The following is a 22021-nucleotide window of genomic DNA, read 5'->3' on the forward strand; positions in this document are numbered from 1 at the left end:
GGCTAGAGGAACTGCGTTCCCTGGTTGTCATGGAAGACATAGATATGTTTTCTGCAGATTCCGGTAAACATCTCTTACCTAAATCCAAACTTATCCATCGCTACAGAAATGTGCCGTGGCTGTGAAAAGCACCTGTAGGTGTTATGGTCGTTCATTGGGATGAGGTCCACGTCGCTAAACACAAAGCAGTTGTAGTCATAGTCCTTCAAGGCCTCTTTAAAGCCAACGTTGAGGAGCTTTGCGCGGTTGAACATGGACTCTCCAGCCTGGTGCAGAAACAAAAAAAGTTGCCATCAGATGCCATGAGGCCTTTCAGCCAAACACCCATGGGGACTGGTGACCTGTCTGCTCCACATGGCCCTTAGACCATTCCTGGGCCTCATTTTCTACCCTCACTTTACAACTCAATCCTGAATAGCATTCCCTGAACCAGCAATCCCTCTTCTAGGAGTTATCTTGTAGGACTTGCAAGTGTGCAAATGACAGGTGAACAACATGTTCACTCTTTTCACCACATGTTCACCAACGCAAAAGGCTGCAAACAATGACGTAAACATGACCAGGAAATGGCTTAAATAAACCATGATGCATCCATATAATGGAATAGAGCTGTTTAAAAAAAAAAATAAGGAAGCTCTAAAAGGAAATGATCATTGAGATAGTATTGTTAGGTGAAAGGTGTTTAAACAGATGTGTTATTTATTCTTATAGTACATATAGGCTAATTGCAGGAAGGATATCAGGAAACTGGTGACAATGGGACTTTTTCACTTCTACCTGCTTTTGTGTGGTTGACTAGGGTTTGATCATCACATTGTGTCCAGGTATTTGTCACTAAACCAGGCACCAAGAAATATGGCAAACTCAAGCCAGTCTCTGCCCTCCCAGTGCTCACAGTGTAGGGGGGGACCAGTGCGCTACTGGGCACAGTAGAGATAGTGTGTATGAGAGAGGAGGACACCCGCTTCAGGATGCCAACCACGGGGTCTACAAGAATTAAGTGTGCTGGTGCAAAGGTACTTCATATTTTAGTTACTTCTCATTTATTTTCAGTCTCCTCCTATTAGAACATAAGCTCAATGAACGCTGGAATTTTTTTTTTTTTTTGCCTTTTCTTCACCCATTGGAAACAGGCCTGCAACACAGCCTGGCATACAATAAGAGCTCAATAAATAACCACTGGACGGATGGATTGATGGGTGGATGGATGAGTAGACAAATGGATGGGCTTCAACATACAATGGCAGATGGCAACCCTTTGAGGAGACTCCAACCTAAGGGGCCTCTCATGGGTCTCTGCTCTTACCAGTTACCAAGACCCCAGGTTAGTAAGGACAGTAACATCATCGACACAATCACACTTACACTTAATTCACAAGCACTTCAATATCCATACTCTCATCCTGGCTGGAATTCTCCCACCACTGTCATGAAGAAACTAAGGCCACATAAATGACTCAGCCAGTGCTGGAGCCCAACCCTCTAGAATCCTCACTTTCCAGTCTTTCTCGGGATCAACAAGATCAAGGACCTCTACTTTGGGGGAAAATGTGCCTCACGAGGGCCTACAGTATCTGTACGGTCTCTAAGGTGGGGTGCTGAACATCTTCTCTCCAGAACTCTAAGATAAGGCCTGGACACTGGCTCTCCACCAGGCTGCCTTAGTGAGGACAGAGTGCCCGGAAGGTGCCACACCCGCCAGTGTCAGGAGGGTGACTTGGGGCCACGGACCACTTGAGAAAGATAAGTACCAGGAAGTCAGAAAGAACAGCCCCAAAGAGTAAATGAAACATTTTACATGAGAGCTCCTTTCTTCAGCCCATGAGAAAGCATTCTAACCATGTGTGGTAACAGGAGAAGGCTGCACCCTGAAGTACTCAGGGTGTACTTGGGCTGCTCTGCGAGTTAACAGAGAGGCACCATGGCGTCTCAGAGTTGGACACAATTGAGCACGCACACAGGCACACACGCCAGTTAAGAACCATCTAGAATTCTGCCTTCAGCTAATTCTGTATAAGTCATGAGACCAAGAAAAAAAAATGACCAAAGTTTAGGAACTGCATATGAAGTTGTCGTCGTTATTATTATTACAATAACACACTGCTAATATTCTCTGGGGGATCCAATACACCAGGCACAGGGAAGTATTTTACAAGCATGGTGTGTCCTTTAATCATCTCAACAATCTTGTTAACAACCTTTACCTCCAAATCTGATTTGCTTCCTTCCTCCCACAACCTTCGACCTCCTGGTAATAGAGGCCTGCATCTGGTGGCTTCCATCTTCCTCCTCCAGTCCCATAAAGATTCTCAAAGAATTACCTTTCTCTGAACATTGTGAGATATAATTCAGCCCCATTGAACATGTTTCCAACAAGTGAACAGGCAATGTTCCAACAAAGCCTTTTCCCAGTTGTGGAGCAGATCCCCAAGAGTCGCTGCCCAATGTTCCCTTCTCTTGGTCCGCTCCCCAGTGACAGGCGCAGGGTGTTGGTGGCCTTGTCTGAACCACAGGACCTGGCCTGTTGGCCATGACTGGTTGATCTGAGCAGATACCTGACTGAGACTACCCTAAGCATTTTCCTCTCGCAGGAACTAGAAATATGGAACCATGAATGGGCACCGCTGGTGCCAACCCCAGGACCAATGGCAGTCCAGAGGAGAAACCCAAGGAGCAGACCTATTCTACCCCTTTCCCCATGTGTGGGGTGACTGACAAGTGGGTGTACCAGTCAAGGGAGGCCAACATCCATCAGTCCAGAGGGGACAGGAGCCTGGGCCTGGTCAGTGTGCTGGCCTGGGGAAGAGTGAGGACACGTGAGGTGGGAGGCCTGGCAGAGTCTACGCTCTCCAGACACTTCATGCAGCAAAACCAAAGCCCTTCGGGCAGATCTGAGTGGCAGAGACAAATGTCTCAAGAAGTGTCAGATGGCTCTCCAAGGCATTAGAACCTTTTTCGAGAGCCCTCATTTACCCTAAGCATAAGAGCAAGTAATATGTCCATTCAAAACAGAATCCTCATACACTGCTGGTGGGAATACAAAATCGTGCTGCCATCTTGGAAGACAGGCTGGAGTTCCTCACATGGATAAACAAAGAGTCACCATGTGATCCAGAAATTCTACTCCCATGTATATACTCAAGAGAAATGAAAACGTGTCCACACAAAAACTTTCAAAGTTCACAGCAGCACTGTCCAGCACTTTTTAGACAGCTAAAAAGTGGAAACAACCCAAATGGCCATTAACTGATAAATGGACAAATAAAATGTGGTATACACATACAATTCAACATTATTCTGCAATAAAAAAGAATGAAGTACTGCTACATGCTGTAAATTGGATGAACCTTGAAAACATCATGCTAAGTGAAAGAAATCAGTCACAAAGGATCACAGAAAAGACTGCACTTATATGAAATGTCCAGAACAGGCAAATCCATAGAGACAAAATGTAGAATTGTAGCTACTAGGGCGGAAGAGAATGGAGGAATTAATTGATAGCTAAGAAGTGTAGGGGAGTTTTTTTGGCTTAATAAAGATGTTCTAAAATTGATCATGGTTGATAGATGCCCAATTCTGAATATACTAAAAGCTACTACTGAATTATATACTTTAAATAGGTATATTGTATGATATGTGATTATATCTCAATTAAATTATCAAAAAAAAAAAAGAAAGAAAGAAAAGAAAAGCCTGCTCCAGAGATGGGAGCGGACCAGAGGGCTCTTTTTCTCCCTCTTTTTCATACATTGATTCTGGTCATTTATTGGGTATCTACTTTTTGCTTAGCAAAAATACAGAATACAGAAAAAGAAAAGACACAAGCCCTGCTTTTGAGAAGTTCCGAGTTAAACAGGCAATTGTGTTTTTATGGGGTGATGAGCTCTTTAGGGTGGACAGCTACCTAAAGGGGAAGGAGAAGAAAGGAGCTCCTCAGCTCAGCACATACAGAGAAGTAGAGGTGGAAGCACAAACCCAATCGTAGAAAATTAGAGAAGGCCTTGAAGAAGCTAGCCAAGTTTAGTTGGGAGGCATGAGAAGAATATTCCAAGATGAGCGAGCAGCATTTGTAAAGCCTGTGAGGAAAAGATAGCATTCAAGGAACTACAGAAATACAGATTGGGGAAGCCAGACTAAGATAAGAAGGTGGATGTGGATCAAAACATGGGGCAGGAGAGGCAGGCTGGGAACTTTGCTGAAATAATCAAGACTTTCTTTTTTTTATTCAGGCCATAGGAAGCTCTTGAGGTTTTAAATGAGTATTATGTTTTGCAAGTCCAGGAAGAATTTGTGCCCTACTTGCCAGCTGAGGGCAGCAAGACCAGCCTGGAAACTATGGCATGATTACTGGAGACTAGGCAATCACACGGGGCAAGCAGAGAATGCCTCTCCGGAAGGGCTAAGCGGGGGACTCCACTTCCCCATTTCATGCCTCACTTGTTCCCGGGCCTGTGCGCTGCACCTGTGAGCAGCCTTCGTGGGGTTTCCAGGAGAGGTACCAGAATCTGGTCTAATCACCAGGCAAATCCTGTGGTTAAGGCAAGTGCAGCCTTTCCCTGATGGTAAGAGGAGACAGATGACCACAGCGCCAACTGCCTAAGTTCTCACAGTTTCTAGAAGACCCACCACACCACCCTGGCTTCCCTGTATGTCAGGCCCTCGTGTGAACACCAGCACATATATCCCCTGACCATGATGGCTTGGGGGCTGACTACCTGGCCCCTCTGCCACCAAAAGACACAGCAGCAAAGAGGTTGGAAACACCAACCCTAAGCCCAGAGTCTCAAAGAATCAGAATTTCTATGGGATGGGAGAAACAATTTTGCTCCTATACATACCCCCTGCCCATCACACCATTCCTCCCCTCCACAATCGCTACAGTAACCCACAGGCTCTCGAGCCCACAGATCCAGAGGCAGGTCTGCAGGCAGTGGAAATCTCTGCAGAAATACCCTTTTGCATGCTTCCCTGTGCCCCTTCAGACTCTAAGAGGAAAGACCCAGGACAAATGGATGGCAGACAAGCAGAGGAAGCTCTGGCCAGGCAGCCATGCAGCAGGGCTGACCAGCAAGCCTCAGGAGGGTAGACAGGCTGGCTGTGAGGGGATCTCCAGAGAATTGCTGGGATTACACAAACGCTGAGTCTGTGGCGGGATAATATCCACTGACCCATTATTTCATAGCAGTTGGGTCTCTGGCTTTGAACCTTAATAATACAGGAGGCCCTGAGTTCGGACAAGGCCCTCAATAAAACCTGGATCAGAGACTTAAGCTCTTCTCCCAGTGAGTGAAGGAAAGGTGCCCTCCAGGGTCTGTTGCAGGGAGGGGGTAGTCCTCTTGTTTGCCACAGTAATTACTCACAAGAGAGGGCATATCCTCGGCCCCTGACAGAGTAGAACACAGGTCAGAGCCATAAGGTCCCTTCAGAGAGAATAGAACTAATAAAGCAGCCAAGCAAGGACTCTGGGCAAGGTAAACACAGAAAATAATTTTAAAACTTCAGTTCTACAGCGGGATGTCTGCCTCTCTCCCAGGGCCTACGGCACTGAGATGAGATTTTCTGCAGAAAAACACTCAGAAAATAAACGCTTCATTTTCAAGAAAGCAATTTGGCCACTTATATTATAAACCATAGAAATGTTTACACCATTTCTGAACCCATAGTCTTGTATCTGAAAATCTAGCCTAGGGAAATGAATCTAAATATGGAAGAAGCAAGCACAGAATAAGCCACAAACTGAAAGATGTTCATTACAGTCTTATTTACACTACTGAGAAAGTGAAAATTACCTAAATGCCTTCTAACAGAGGAATGTCTACACTAATTACGGTGGAACTACAGGCTCAACTATTATGAAGGCATGGAAAGTGATGATTATGAAGACTATGAAATAACATGGGAAGATGTTGATGATATAGAATTTAAGGAAAAAAAGCAAGGTACAAAAGTATACACACATACAGTATGAGCTCAACTCCAGCTTGATTTTAATGCAAAGTCTCTTTAATGCAAAGCCAGGCTCCCACCAGCCTCAGCATTTCTGAGTGAGCCCACAGGGGCCAGGGCCCTGTCTGGGAAACCCCAGGGCCCGGGATGGCACATGCTCAGGATCATTTACACAGCTTCCCCCTGTCCAGCAGCGCCTGGGCTCTGGACTGGATCTGGGGGCATGTGGACATTACCAGGGTGGCGGCAGTGGTGGCAGCGGCGGCAGCAGTCGCAGCGGTAGTAAGGTCGGCATTCCTCTCTCTCTCTAGGAGGTGAAGGGCACAGAAGAGGAGCAGGTGGAGAGCAAGAAGCATATCACAGAGAGGAGGTCCTCCTTCAGCTTGCTTTGCTACAAACAGGATTAACAAGGAAAAGCAAAGGGCCCCCACTAGAAGGAAAAAAAGAAAAAAGAGACAAGGGTGGCTGCAAGGGAGAGACGTGAGGAAGAGAGGCAAGGGTGTGGGCTGTGGCCACCCTGGTTCCAAGGCAAAGGCACATTCCTAATAGGTGGTCAGTCCCCATCACAAAGTCATGGGGGAATGACATTTCCCAGGACAATGCCCAGGGAGGCAAATCACCAGCTCAGGCAAGTACTTGTAAGTGCTGCTTCAACATGATCCCTGGAGGCTGGAGCGAGCCACAGACAGAGCAAGGGGAAACACACAGCAAAGGAAACGACCAGTCACTGGGGCAGCACGTGAGCAGCAGTGGGATGCGGGTATCTACAGCCATCCCACAAAAGGTCCCAGTGCCCAGAGAAAGGGGCTGCTGCAGAATGGGGCCGGTCCCACCCCTCCCCAGCCCTGCTCCTGCATACCTCAATCTGGGTGCTGACAGCTTAGGCAGGAAACATAAGGCAGGGAGGCGGATGGCAAACAGACACAATCAAGATGGAAACCAACCCAGGGGGATGCCTCAGGCCCAGGCAGCTGTCCTCTGGAGCTTCACTCTAACTGTCTTGGCCTCATTTAGGAATCAGCTGCCTGGCCCAGGGACAGAGGTAAGCAGCCGAGGAGGGTAACAGAGGCTCTCACTCACTGAGGGTGCCAGGGGCTGTCTCCAAACCTGCCCACTCTTGGTCTCAGACAAGCAGCTTAGAACCACCTCACAACTGTGCACAGATGAGAAGGAAGAGGGGAAAAACTCCAAAGCTGGATGGAGATTCTTCTGATGGGAGCAGGGGCCTCCATTCAGGCCAGGTTTTACCCGTAACCATGACAACTGGGCCAGCCTCCTGGAGGTTCTGAGGCTGCTACTCCCAAGCCACTGTCCTCTTCTCGTGACCCAGTGGGACTCACGGGGGACACCACCAAGTGGAAATGGAGCTGCTCCTCAGTGAGGAACAGACACATGGCAAGGTGAGGCATTCCAGGGGCTGCAGGTGATTTCTGTCCTAGCTCTGCTGCCTGGCCATCGCGAGATCCCCAGCAAGCTGCTCCCCTCTGGGAGTCTTCCCTCAGCAGGAATGGTGTGGAGCAGGGGCACCCATTGCCTCACTGGGGGCTGTCAGGGTCAAAACTCAAACTTTGAGACCGTGAAAGAGGCTCAGTCCAAAAGACCATCATGTATTATGACCGTTAACCACCACAGGGCTAAAGTGGGGTCTCTGCTGGGCAGGAAGCTTTGATGGGGCAGAAGGGAGAAGGCCATGCAGGTTCCCAGGGGTCATGACTGGCCTGGAGGGGAAAGGAGGCTTCACATCTCAGGTTCTCACTTGCCAGAGAGCCAGGAGCAAGGGGTCCTGTCCCGAGAGCTGGTGGAGCTACAGGAAGCAGCTCTGGCTCCACACCCTAACCGTGGATGAAGCACGGAGCCTGGTGGTCAGGGAGACAAGGGAGTGAGGCCTGAGGGATGTGGGTCTCGGGGCCGCAGGGGCAGGGAAGGCCCACACACAGGCAAACACTCCTCTCCCCTCACTAGAAAGCACTATGGGGCTTGGAAGCAGCCCAGATGGAGAAGGCAGCACAGTTCCACTCCAAGCCTTTGCAGAGCTAAGGGGAGGGCCTTCCGTGGTGGCCAGAAAGAAAGCAACCAGGGGAGGCAAGGGAGGCACGCAGGATGGAGGTATTTGGTGCAGCATGAGCAGAGGCCCAGGAGGGAGCGTGTCTCAGGGATGGTGGTGAGTCCAACGCGGCATGTGAAGGAGAACTGAGGGGAAGTGGCGGCAGGTCTCAGTCGGGTGCCAAGCTCAGGCTCCCATGCCCTTCAGACCCTCGCCTGTGGGCGAGGACATAATGGAGTTTAGAGAGGGCATGCCATGGTCGGAGCTAGAAAAACTGAGTGAGCGCAGAGGCACCAGACCTACAAACAGAATCAGAGATGGATCCTGGGCCCTGTTTCTGGGGCAAGGTGCTGCCTCGGCTACTACGAACCCACTTGCATTTGTCATCCGTTTGGTAATTCCCCTAGTGGCTTATCTCACAAACATCCTGTATTTCTTACTAGAGTCAGGGCTGCCAGGTGGTAATCTGCCTTCCCTTTGCCCTTGGTGGTTTTATAGTTTCCTTTCTCAATGAAAGTATAAGGAAGGGAAGTGTGCACCCCACCTCCCATCTGCTAAAATCTCTTAGTGTCCTCCTCTGTACCTGCGCTGGACCTCAGGCAGGATATCTGAGCCTCAGAGTAGCACCCTTGGCTCTGAAAGGCTGGACCTGCCAGAACCCTAACAGGATGTTCAGTCGCCGGCGGGCGAAGGCAGGAGGAGGGCTGGACGCTGAGAACAGACAGCAATGCTGCTGCTTCTCAGGCTCATCAACTCTCCACCCCTCTTCTTGTGAGATGCAAGTTATTATGGTGATTGGAGGGGACTAAACCAAAAGAAAGTGGTCAACAGCTGAGGGTCATGGGGCAGGAGCCATAGAAGCCCATGAAAGCTCACCCCTGTGGGCAGAGCCCGAGACACAACCCTTCTCAGAAGAAGCTGGCAGGTGGGCCGTGGTCCCTAAGTTCACGACCTTCTGCTCCCATGGAGAACCCAAGAATGGGAGGGAGGGTCTCAATCCTGGTACTGAGCGGGGGTTAAACAGGAGGCAGGGAGAAGAGTACAGAGTTTATCACCATAGTCCTGGGCAGAGAAAACAGGCAGGAAGAAGGGGGACAGTGAGGGGCGGGGGGAGAAGGAACTCAACGCAGCTAATGTTTACGGAGGGTTCCCCGTGTGCCAGGTGTGTGCGTCACAGCCCCATCCCGTGTGTGGGAAGGACTGTAGCCTTTCCCTCCCATGAATGAGGAAACCGAGCTGTGAAGGACTTGAGTCCAAGGTCACTGAGCTGGGAAGGGGCAGAGCCAATACCCAGGCAGTCTGAGCCTGGAGCTCACTGCCAGTCCTGGACGCCCAACTCTGAGGAGGAGGGACTAAGTGCCCTTGAGAAGGGAACTGGTGCTAATGTGCTGAGAGGGCGCTAGGACACGGGACTGGGCTCAGAGCTGCAGCCCTACTGTGGCTTATGCGCCTTCCTACCAGTCCCTTCTTCCAATCCCTGAGACTTAGTTTCCTCATCAGCAAAACAGATGAGAACAGAACTCTCTGTTCTGTACCTCAGGGGTACAGGGGAATCCCAGCAAAGAGTGAACGGGAAGTCAGGAATAGAGGTGGGGACACAGCCCCCACTTCAAGTGGAACATGCTGTGACCCAATGTGACCCACTGTGGATGCAGGGCTAGGCAGCATTTCAACGTGGCAAGGGGAGGTTTTGTTCTTAAAAACCTGCCTGAGAACCTGAGGGCTAGATGTCTCAGGGGCCCCTCCTATTTTAGGCAATTTCCCTTCTTAAATTGGGTGTGTGTGTTGGGGCAGGGGCAGTGAATGAAGTGTCAAGATGACAGCAGGGTGTCTGAGACAGGAAGATGCTAAGAGGCCTAGCTGCTCAACAAATGGTACACAAAACCCAAGCCAGATGCTCTGAACCAGAGCATCTAACTGTAACACAGGGAATGTGGGAAGGTTCTAAGTTGTAGAGAGGGCACGTTCCAAATGTTTCCCCTCCCACCTCTTTCAAGGCTTGGGATTTCCTATCATCGCTTTATCATGGGTTTCTTATAGATACCACACAAGATGTCCTTTGCTGGAAAGGTAGGGGCAACTTCAGGTTTCTTTATGACTTGGTTACCTGGAAGTCAGATCACATTTTCCCAAAGAAATAATCAGGGCAGAGCTGGAGCAGAAGAAATAAGATTAGCTGGGGGAGAGGGAGATAAAGGAAATGATTTTCTCAAGGCAGAAAGTTAACCCTTGGAAGAGTAGAAAAAGATGAAGAAACAAAAAGACATGGACTAGGGCAGAGGGTAGGGGTGGGGGTGGGGGGTGGTGAGGGGGAGATGATTATACTGACCAAACTAGAGGAAAAAAAAAAAAAGAGAGATGTAAAGGTTTGAAAAATGAAAAATAAAATCTTTCCGATGCTGAGATACACATGGGAGAAGACAGGAGCTGGGGGTGTTTCTCAGCATCCTAGGGAAAGTGGGGAGGTGGGAGAAGAGGAGGCCTGCTTTCCCCCAGTGTTCAATTCATGGAATAGCTGTCACTCGAGATGGTTCTTGGAAGGCGGTTCCTCCAGTCAGATGAGCTCAGGAAACGTGCCGAGTTCCCTCTGGAGGCTGTCATGTACACCAAGACACTGAAGGCTCTGCAGGAACAAAACCTGCTTCCCGTTGTCCCCAGCATCCCTCAAATGCACGTGACCTCAGATCCCCATTTTGGAGAGCACACTTGGGGAGAAGTCCCGTCTTGGGAAGTGACCGGTGTGAGCCGGCACAGAGGTACCGCTGGTCCAAGCTGGCTTGCCTATTTATTGTTCTGCCAGCCTGGACTGGGGCAGGCAGGAGGAAATAGCTGGTGTAAGACATGTGGAAATCTGTTGTTTGAAACTTGGGTAATATCTATATCAATCCTGCCATAGGAACTTAGGACAGCGGCTAAATCTTACCGGTCCAATATATGTTTGACTTTATAATTGAACGAGGCAATCTCACATTTACTTAAAATACAACCTTTCTATACATTAGCATTCTCCACTCCTGCCCCAAAGTCTTCCTTGATCAGAGTCACCTAAATTCAAACACTTGGCATCATCACTAACTCTCTTTAACACTCTTTACCCAAGCATTTTAATCTATACAGTTTATATGCCACCCAGACCACAGCTGTCTAACTTCTGCTCAGGCAGATTTGTGGGAGGCTATCAGATACCTTGATGAAACAATCTGCCACAGTGTCTACAGTGCATCACTTATCTACCAGTATAACAATTATCAATGAGGGAAAGGAGAGGCAGCTGGCGTGGCTTATGCTTAGTAATCCCTGCTGGCCTGGCAACTGTGGCTTCCTCTTCCAGGCGCTCAAAACCAGTGCTTTAATAACGGGCTCCTGAATCCTACCATGATCGACACGTGCACACTGGCATCAGACAAGTGTTCCTTGACAGCAGGGCTTTTTTTTAAACAAATACTCGTTGGACTGAAGTGGCTTGGATTTTGCAGGGCATATACCTATTCTCTCTTACATAATACAAATATTCTTCCATAATAAAGCCCAACTGTCTGGCTATCTTACAAGCAGATTTTCTTGGGGCCATGGTCTGTGCCTCACTTGGCCAAGGCCCTCCAACAGCCTTGAGGGGTTTTGCCTGCCACCTGTTCTCCCACCTTGAGATCCATTTCTTGAGATTATTAGCAAATTGTTCCCTGGAAGGGTCCCACTTGCCATAAATGAGGATGGAAGCTTCAGGACAGGTAGAACCAGGAAACTTCGTCGTTTCTTTAGTATCTCTCTGCTTTGTCCTGGCAGTGCTCAGAAATGCCTAATGGACACATTGCTGTTTCTAGCTTTTCTTCTGGTCCAAGGTACATTCACAAAGTCCCTCAGTTTTGATGGAAGCTGTCAGCTGCTAACAATCTTTCTATTCAAACTAACTTACTGCAAGAAGATCCATAGTTTATCTTGACGTGAAATGGGCACGGGGCCTTTTAGAAATGGAAATGTATATACTCTGTCTCTTCAAAGGAATTTCAATGGAATTTAGTAGACAGATAAGTTAGATGTGTTATTCCACCTGGGAGGTTATAGTCTAAAGGTGGGAATTTAAGTATTCAGGCTAAACTTGAAATACCAAAGTTAAATTCTTGGGTGGGGGTAGGGGGAACTATACAGCGTTTAATTCCTTTGCACCTGAGGGTGGTATGGTAGAATTTCAAAATGCCAGATGTCTAAAAAAGTACTTCTATTCCTTCACCCCCATCACTCACATATTTGAGTACATAAGTGCCCGCACGCGCACACACACACGACATACATACGTACACGCCTTCCCTCCCTCCCTCCATCCCCCCAGACCTCACCTGGTTGATAACATAGATGCCATAGTCTAACTGTTGACGCTGCAGGATTGGGTGCAAGTAATACAGCCAGTACTTGAGGTGTTCCTGCCGGTTGCGGAATGGAATGATGATGGCCACCTTGTGAGGAGAGATGCAGTCCGTGGGGCTGTAGCGACCACCCAACTTCACCTTTGGGTTCTGCTGCTCCACAAGCTTCAGGTCCACAGGTATGTTAAATTCAATCAGCATGGGGCCGACTAGAGAGGTGGGGGAAAGGAGAAGACATCAGGCTCCAGGACTGCCTCAGGAAGCCATCCCTGGGGAGGCCGTGTGGCCATGGCAAAGGCTCTCAGGCCAAGCACGAGGTACCATGTCCACCACCAGCGCGACCAACCATCTGGGAAAACCTTTCAGTCCCAGCAAACCCAGACAGCCGGTCACCCTCTGAAGCACTCTCCTATCCCCAGGACCCACTCAGACTCTTACATTGCTCAACTGAAAAAATGGAAATGGAGTAATTCTTGCTCAGATTTCCGGACAAGCTGTTGTAAGGATCAGAGAGCACGGTTGAGAAAGCACTTTCTTAGAAATTCTGACATTGAAACTTAACTCTGCCACCTCCCAGCTGTGTGGCCTTGGACAAACAACTTACATCATCTCTCTGAACCTAACCTAGTTGGAAGGGAAGTGTGCGTGTGTGTTGAGGAGCTCAGTGTTGAGGAAATCAGCCTAAAGTCAGAAGGCAGCAGCGAGTGGCACAGGTTACCCATGTCTGAGGAAGGGATGTGATGCACGAATGAAACAAACTTGATGAGGAGGGGCTGGAGGAACTCGGGAAACAGAGAAAGAACAGCCAGAAGGAACACCAAAAAAGAACGCTTAGATAAATAGTGGATGAAGAAGGAAGGAAAAGTCGGGGGAGACTCCACAAAGATTCTGTCCTGGAAGAACATGGCTCCAAATGAGAGAATTCAGTTCCCTAGTGCCTCAGATGGCAAAGAATCCTCCTGCAATGAGGGAGACCTGGGTTCGATCCCTGGGTTGGGAAGATCCCCTGGAGGAGGGCATGGCAACCCACTCTAGTACTCTTGCCTAGAAACTCCCCATGGACTGAGGAGCCTGGCAGGCTACAGTCCATGAGGTTGCCAAGAGTCAGACACGACTGAGCGACTAAGTATAGCACAGAAAAGTAAGAGAGCTGGGGCTTAGAGAAAAAACTGATGAGACCCAGATGGTGGATTCTGAGGTAGTGGCAGGTTAGGCGAGGAAAAGGTCAAAGTCAAGATCCAGATACAGGAATGAACGTCCCCGCCTCCTAAGTAGAAACAGGTGGAGCCGAGAGAAGACTCCAAGTCTGAGGACTGCTCCTGCCACAGCACACAAGAGGAGGGCAGGAGAAAGAGGCCCAGGGACAGACAGGGGATGGTGGACAGAGTGAACATTTCAAACCAGGTCCCCAGTATTCCCCGTAGGCCAGACTTTCTCAAAGTGGATTCCAGGAACCACTAGTCCCAGTAAGATGCTCAATGGAAAAACAGGCCCCCCTGGTCAAAAAAGTCTGGGAAGCTTGCAAACTAAATCTTGCTTCTAGAAGGTCATAATGCACACCAAAAGCTCTGAGGAGCTGTGCAGTCAAGAAACCCCATTCAGGGACTTCCCTGGTGGTCCAGTGGCTAAGACTCCACGCGTCCCATGTAGGGGGTCCTGGTTTGATCCCTGGTCTGGAAACTAGCTCCCACATGCCACAACTAAGAGCTCCCAGGATGCGACTAAAGATCCCACGTGCTGCAGTGAAGATCAAAGACTCTGGGTGCTACAATTAAGACCTAGAGCAGCCAAATAAACTCTTTGAAAAAGAGAAAGAAACCCCATTCACTTTATCTAACCCACCACTTCCTAAACTTACTTAGCCACAGAACCATTTTATCAGTGAACACGCTTTGGGAACCATTACTCTAGCCTAACCAACTTTACCTGTGGAGCAAACCATCCACAGGAACAAAGGGAGGAAACCACACACAACAGAACAGAGGCCAGACCCTGATCTCAAGTTCAGAGCGAGCTCCCCTGAAACATGCTGGTGAGGACCACCCGGGGGCCACTGCGGCCCTCTGGTGCCCTGCTGGCTTGTCAATGGCATGTGACTTTGTCTGAGCACCTCTCGTCTTCATGGATCACTCACTCTCCCGAGATGCGGCAGCGCAAGGAAAGGAAGCTATGACTCGCTCCTCTGGCCTGTCAGTAGGTGCGAACCTGCTGTCTCTTCATCCTCTGCCTTTCCTGGATCCCTGGGACTCCTCACCACTTCCCTCCCTGACACCGACCCAGTTCCATCCTCAAAGGACCTGCTCCCAATAGTCCTTTTTCTTCCGAGACACAGCTCTGATCCTACCATTTTCCTGATAAAACCCTCCAATGGCTCTAAGGCCATGATCTTGGACCATGTAGGGTTAAGCCTCTTAGCTCCCCCTCCCTTCCTGCCCCTATGAACTGTGTCTGTGCCCACACTTTCCCCTCTGCCAGAAATGCCCTTCCCTCTTTCCTCTAATGGCATCGAGAGACCAGAATCTTCAAACTGAAGCCCTAATCCGGCCTTGTCCTTTATCTCTACTCCTTCCCACAGAGCTCAGATGGCAGACCCCCTGGGCAGAAGGGGATCTTTAGGGATTAAAAGCCCTGGTCTCGGACTTCCCTTGTGGCACAGTGGATGTGGATCCACCTGCCAATGCAGGAGACGTGGGTTTCATCCCTGGTCCAGGAAGATTCCACATGCCGTGGAGCAACTAAGCCCACACACACAACTACGGAACCTGTGCTCTGGAACAAGAGAAACCATTGCAAGGAGAAGCCCATGCTCTCCACAGCTAGAGAAAGCTCTCACGCAGCATCAGAGACCCTGTGCAACAAAAACAAAACCAAAAAGCCCTGGTCTCTCCCTAGCCATGCACATGGTCTCTGGAGGAACAGAGGCCTCACAGACCAGTCCCTCCCATGACTGCCTGTTGCCTCAGCCCCAAACTCCCATGGTGCCCTCCAGGGAGTAGGTCCTACGTCCTAGAGCTAAGTAAGGGGTCGGCGTGACCATTTTCTTCACACTGATGATCAAAATCAAGTGAGGCAATCAGTAAAAATATGGAATCTCAGGCCTCTGCCCTAGGGAGTCTGACTTGTCAGATCTCAGGAAGGACCCATGTAAATAACAAGCAGCCCAAGCAATTCTTTCTGGACAAATTGGGTGGTGGGGAGCGGACAGGGCCAGCCTGCACATCTTCACAAGCTTGGGGCCTTCAGGGAGGTAGTAGCCCTTTCCCACGAGGTCCCGCAGGCCTGGGTTGCCCGACTCCCCAGCCGTGGGCACAGCCTTCTGGGAGGCCCTGATGCACAGGGCACTTGTGAAAAACAAGAAGGAAAGATCGGTGCTCGGGTTCTTCTCACTTCAGAAGGCCCCATGACATCTGCACTCCATCCACGGCCTGCCCCACCTTTGGTTCGGAAGATGCAGCTAAACATATCTTCATTTTCGGGAACCCAAAGGGCATCTGGACTGTCACTCTACCAACTTTCTCACAACTTCTGAAACCAACCCAGGAAAGAGGTATTTTACACTTGGGCTGCCTGGCCTCCCTGGAGCAGACACCTGCAGGCTTAAAGCATCTTAATCTCGTCCCTTCGGTGGCTCTAGGAAGACAGCGGTGAGGCAGAGTTTCCTGGTCAGGAAAAGGCTGCCTGGGCCCTAGCTCAGCTCTGCCAGTGACTTGCTGGATGATCCTTGGGTGACGACCATCCACTCTCAGGATACTGGTTTCCAGTTGTAAATTCCAGGGGTTGGAACTCAAATGAACACTTACTTAACCTTATCACTTCCACCAACCACTGCCACCACCACCACCTAGGGCCAACCAGCTTCTGTTCCAGAGTTCCTTCAGCAACTGATAACACTGTCCACCCAATTATGGGAGTGGATAACCTTCCCCCTGTTCCTTTAATCCCAGAGTGCGCGCGCGCGCGCACACACACACACACAAAGTATTAATAGCATGTGACCACCCATCCATGGGAACCTACTCAAGCATCAAGCCAGAGTCTTTCTGTAGTGTTTGTTTAATATAAACATTTCCTGTGGTGTGTCAAGGCCACTTTCAATTTGTTTCAATCAATACTTTCTGGACATCCACTGTGAACCGGGTCGGGGAGGTGGGAGGTGATGATGGGATGGACACGACAGTTCCTGACCTCAAGGCACTCCCTGCTGAAAAGGGCAGGATCCATGTGAAAACTACCCTGGCTCAAGGCTGTCTAAGGGACTGGCTGTCCCAGCGGCTCCACGCAGAGCTTGATCACCAAACAGCCTCTTCCCACTCCCTGCTCCTCCCTGTGCCCCTCTTACAGCCCTGCCGTGTCTCCCACACAGATGGGAAGAGTGAACCCCAGCCCTTCCTGCCCAATCTGACAATTCTTTTCCCCACCTTCCCCCCTCGAAGCTGCCACTGCTCTGAGAACCCTCCAGCTCACAACCCTGAGATGGGTCAGTGCTCAGCAGCCGTGGAGGCTCCTGACCTGGAGCCGAATGCCTTCCTGGGTCTGGAGCCAGGTGGGAAGCCTCCCCATGTGCCCTACTCACCTCCTGCCATGTGGCAGGGGCTGTCCTGGGCAGCACACCTGGCTCTGTCCTAATGACAAAGTCTAAGCACTCAGACTCCAGGAGGGCAAGTGACCAGCTCTGCCCGGAACCTCTGGGACTTGCCAGCCAGTCTCAGAGACACCGTGGGGGCCTCGGGGAGAGGCGCGAGGAGGAGGCAGAAAGCTGAGCCAAGGCCCCCTTGCTGGGTGGCGCATGGCGGTGCTACCACAAACCCTTGGCCCCGCTGGGTCGGCTTGTGTGTTTTCTTGGCTCTGAGAGCTGGGAGGCAGGGTTACGTAAGCAGATGAGCAGATGTGAGCCTGTCCTCAGCTCCTCCTGCTAAAGCTCCGCCACGTGGGCCTCTCAGCTGGGAGTCCAGGTCACGGCCTTGCGTGTAAGTCGCTCAATAACTTCAATGTGTGAGCTCAACTCAGACAAATTCCACTGCTCCCTAGCCCAGCACAGCAAACCTAAACACTCATGCACCCCTCGTCAGAAGCCCTGCAGATCAAGAGCAAGCCCAGCATGGACGCCCTGCCACCCTGCCAGCCAAGCCACTGGTTCACTCCTCTGGGATCAGCCAAAGAGGCTGGAACATCCAGTCACGGCTTCCCAACTGAGCAGCTGATTGGTCAAGACAGTCCTCGGCCTGAAGTGGGGTGATGACAATGGTTCACCAGCCCGAGATGGTGAATGTAAATGGTTAATGTAAGGACTATGTGGGGCTTCCCAGGTGGCTCAGTGGTAAAGACTCCGTCTGCAATGCAGGAGCCACAGGAGATGTAGGTTCTTGGGTAGGGAAGATATCCTGGAGAAGGAAACAGAAGCCTACTCCAGTATTCTTGCCTGGAAAATCCTATGGACAGAGGAGCCTGGGGGGGCTACAGTCCATGTCTCAACACGACTGAGCAACTGAACAACAAAAGATGATGTAAGTGGTCCTTCATTAAGCTCAAAGCAATCAGTATATCAGAATGCCAGTTCTTCCAAGAGGAAGTGCTTCTTACTCATTAAATGTTAAGATCCCCTTTCTTTTAGGAAATGAGCACAGTGGATTTTAATGTTGGATTGCTTGGTTTTTAATTTAAATAAAAAAAAAAAAAAAACACCCTTACTTGGCAATCAGGGGTCAGGACTCCCCACTTTAAAAAAAAAAATTTCCTGAGTGATGAAATTCATATTTTCGGGAACTAGCCAATGCCCAGAACTTTGTGACTCAACTAGCTGAGATGCTGGAATCTCTTCCTTGGCCAAGCCTCAGACCTAACAACGTGGCACAGCCCCTCTTCAAACCATCCCTCCCACAGCCCACCCCTCAGCTCCCCTGTGGTGTTGCTCCTCCGACTGTTGTTGTGGGTGAGCCATTTTCCTCTGTACCAACCTTCCAAAGACCTGATGTAAGCTGGAAGCCGAACTAGGTACTATCAAATCCCCAGGCACAGGAATGACAGCTGTCTGCAGTGGTCTTATCAACCCATGGTGCCCCTTGTGACTGCAGACTAGAAATGAGAAGCAACGTCTACTGCAAGGGGCTTACACTAAACCGTCTCTCCAACAACTTCGTTATCACCAATCCGACAGCTGCCTGGCCACAGCTCAAACATCACCTCCCCTCAGAAGCCTTCTCAGACCACTCAAGGTTGGTTCTTCCTCTTCCTTTGTTAAGGACTCGCAGCACCATGTCCATTTAAGCATGCACCTAATTAGCACACACCACTTGCCAGTTGGTGCCAGGCATGCAAGCAGTGGGGGATGGGTTAAGAAGAAGTCTTTGCCCTTGGCCAGGAGGGAGACTGGCAATGCAAATACAATGCTGAGGGTGATAGTGGTGAGAATAGAGGAAATGGCACAAAGGAGGGGGAGTCAACTCTGGGGCCGGGGAACAGAGTCAATCAAGGAAAGCTCTGCAGAGAAGCAGCTGACTCCACTGGCTCCCTCGGCTCCACCCCGGGAGGACAGTCATGAGTGTCCACTTGGCTGCCGTGGACATGGAGTACGCCAACAAACCTGAGCCGAATGGATGGTGCGCAGCTGTTCTCCCTGCCACCAGTGCAAGAAACGAAGAGGATTTCAATAAACCTTGAGAAAACGTGACGAAGCTTTAACGCACAGGAAAACACGAGAGAACACGATGGAGGAGGACAGGACAGAAAGCCACGAGATGGGACTGCTTATGCTTCATGGTAACCATGTCTCACTGGGTTTTAAAATCCAAATCACAAAGGCTCCCAAAGTACTGGAAATCATTTCTTAAACCAGATGTTCACACTCTTTTTCTTTATACTTTTGGGTATATCTTTAAAATCAAACAATAACTATTTAAAAATATAACCCGAGGTCAAGAAGTGTGACCCACCCCCCCTCTTCTTCATCCCTTTCCCAATAAAGAAGTGTCTTCCAAAATAAAGACTTCAAAACATACAACTCCGTGACCAGAAAACAGGAATCGTTTACTCTAAAGGCTGGCCTGCTGAGTCTCAGACACACTGCATGCAGGACACAATGTCAACACCCACTTGTTTTCCGCCAACTCATCATCCAAGTTGCTATTAGACCCTGAGGGGAAAAACACTTTTTCAACAGGAAGCTGAGCACATTTGTGGTCTCAGAACCCTGCATTTGGGGGCACATAGAAAAACAAAGTATTTGCTCAAAAAAATAAAAGAGGCTGCCAGAGCAGGTCTACAGAAGAGAGCCCAGGAGGGCGAAGGGAAGCTGGACAAGCCGGACAACACAGTGGGGCCATCCATCTCTGTGCTGAGGAGCGTCCCTGCCACGCGCCTGAATTACCACATTGAGTACCTCTTCTAAAATATGACCTGAAAGTGACCTGGCCAGGAATGAACCTCAGTGGAACTGCCTATTCTTGTGCCCTGCTCTCTCTCCCACTAAATTCCCACCCAGCCTTCACACAAAGGCCAAGCCTTCACATTTGCTTTATTGCATGTGCTTTCAAGATATTGTTGAGGTTTCCATCTACTGCAGAGGTTCTCAAGTTGAGGAGTACATAGACAGTCATCTGGGGAAGCATGTAAAATTGCAGATTCCTGGATCTTCCTGCCCAGAGCTTCTGATCTGGTAGGTCTGGGGTTGGGGCCCAGGACTCTGCCTTTTACAAGTACTCTAGGTAGCATTAACATAGGTCCCTAGAGTATAGTTTGAGGAATGCTGGTTTGTAGGCTCACCTGCTAACCACCACCTCCCTCCCACCCCCATGAAGCTCTTAAAGAGTGAAGCACCAAGAAGAACAACTTATGCTCAGGAACTACTGCATATCGTCACTCTCTGACGTTTCACTTGTGGCTTTTGCAAAGCGACAGACGAAATGGCTATGCTGGGTTGCTGCATCTGAATATCTACATTTTAACTCTGCCTGAATCTTAACTTTTAAGCTATATTTTCTCTTTCTCTTGTTTTATTTATGTTGATCCCTTTTTACAGTGTGTACTCTTGCCTGGAGAATCCCATGGACGGAGGAGCCTGGTAGGCTGCAGTCCATGGGGTTGCGAAGAGTCAGACATGACTGAGGGACTTCACTTTCACCATGCATTGAAGGAAATGGCAACCCACCCCAGTATTCTTGCCTGAAGAATCCCGGGGACGGGGAAGCCTGGTGGGCTGCCGCCTATGGGGTCGCACAGAGTCGGACACGACTGAAGCGACTTAGCAGCATCACTCTTATGCTATTTCAAAAACCTTTGTGAAGTAGGCAAGGGAACAGTCCTTCAAAGTTCAAACTTTGAATTTCAAAGCTTTTCCAGGATCCTTCAGGCCAGCTGGTCCGTGCTCCAGCTGCCTGCAAACACTCTTCATCTACCAATGTTTCAACCTTTACAGCCCGCATCCAAGACCCCCGGGAGGAGGGTGCCAGTCTATCTACCTGCTTCCTCCAGTAGACCCTTGTCTCCTTGAGGGCAGGGGCTGTATACCATTCCTTTTGAACTTGGAACAGTTTCTAAAAGAACAGGCTGTACAAATGTTGGTGATCCCCACAGCACATTCAGCTATGAACTAAGAAGCTGAGTTAGCAGAATTGGGAGCCATCTTGCCTATATGATGCTTGAGAATCTAGCTGTTGTCCTAATTACACACCTACACCCAAGGTGACCAAGGGCAAGAAAACTCTCCCTTCTGAGCTCTAAAGATGCCTTTGGTTTCCAGGTATAGCACCTAATTCATGACCTACGGGCATATCCCCCACCCTACATTTTAAAATGAGTTTCCTCCAGATTCTAGCCCTATAATTTTAGACACAGCGGTAGTATACAGCCTCATCTTCTAAACAATATATTGCTATTTCCTCATCTAAACCTCACACTGCCACATCAAACAGGTGCTTCCCCAAATACCACTTGATCCTTGAGAGAATAACTCCAAAGTTCAAAGTCTAACACGGGTCGTAAAATCATCAGAAAAGCCTTGGATGTTCACCTGGTCCAGGATCCTATTACCAAGGGCACCAAGGCCTAAACCTAAGGGAGTGAAGGCAAGGTCAGATTCCATCACCTTGAAGGGTCAGGATCCAACTTGAAACAGGCCTCTTGGATAATCCTAGCAGACCAGGGCTGGAGGGACCTTGAGAATTATATTTTAACCCCAGTGTTACACAAAGGACAGAGAGCCTGATAGATTTCTGCAAGGACACTTAAGATTTGCAAAAGAGTCATCCTTATCATCTCCTTATTAATCCTTTAAGGTTCTAATGATCATGGCTATATCTACACAGTGGGCAGCAGATCACAGCTCACGTGGCCCTTCGCTTTCCCTCCACTGTGCCCAGGGGGATAGTCCATCTCAGAACTCCAGGGTTCAGAATCCATGGGGATTCTGATTCAGGGAGCCTAAAAGTGAACCCAATGTGACATTGCTGATCTAAACCCTTCTCGTGTATTTCCACACATACATGGTCATGGTTCAGAATTCAGAGTGGGCAGTAGAAACAAGGATAGAGAACTAGGGAGCCCTGGGAGACCCCAGGACTGGGGGCCTAACAGTACACATCTGTCCTGGGGTAACCCAAGGTTTCTACAGGCACAGAGATGCACGGCCTGAGATCAGGAAGCAGTGCCCAGGGATCAACGCTTTAACAGCCCAGTA

General features: G+C 49.5%; 1 protein-coding gene across 1 annotated transcript in view; it reads right to left on the reverse strand.

Annotated features, from left to right (window-relative positions):
* Positions 1 to 22021, reverse strand: part of B4GALT1 (beta-1,4-galactosyltransferase 1) — a 50297-nt gene that overhangs the window by 8341 nt on the left and 19935 nt on the right. The window contains 2 exon segments of the mRNA NM_001285775.1: positions 79 to 266; positions 12325 to 12560. Of these exon segments, the coding sequence (NP_001272704.1) occupies positions 79 to 266; positions 12325 to 12560 (424 nt within the window).

This window comes from Capra hircus, chromosome 8 (assembly GCF_001704415.2).
Source record: "Capra hircus breed San Clemente chromosome 8, ASM170441v1, whole genome shotgun sequence".
Classification (NCBI taxonomy): Eukaryota; Metazoa; Chordata; class Mammalia; order Artiodactyla; family Bovidae; genus Capra; species Capra hircus.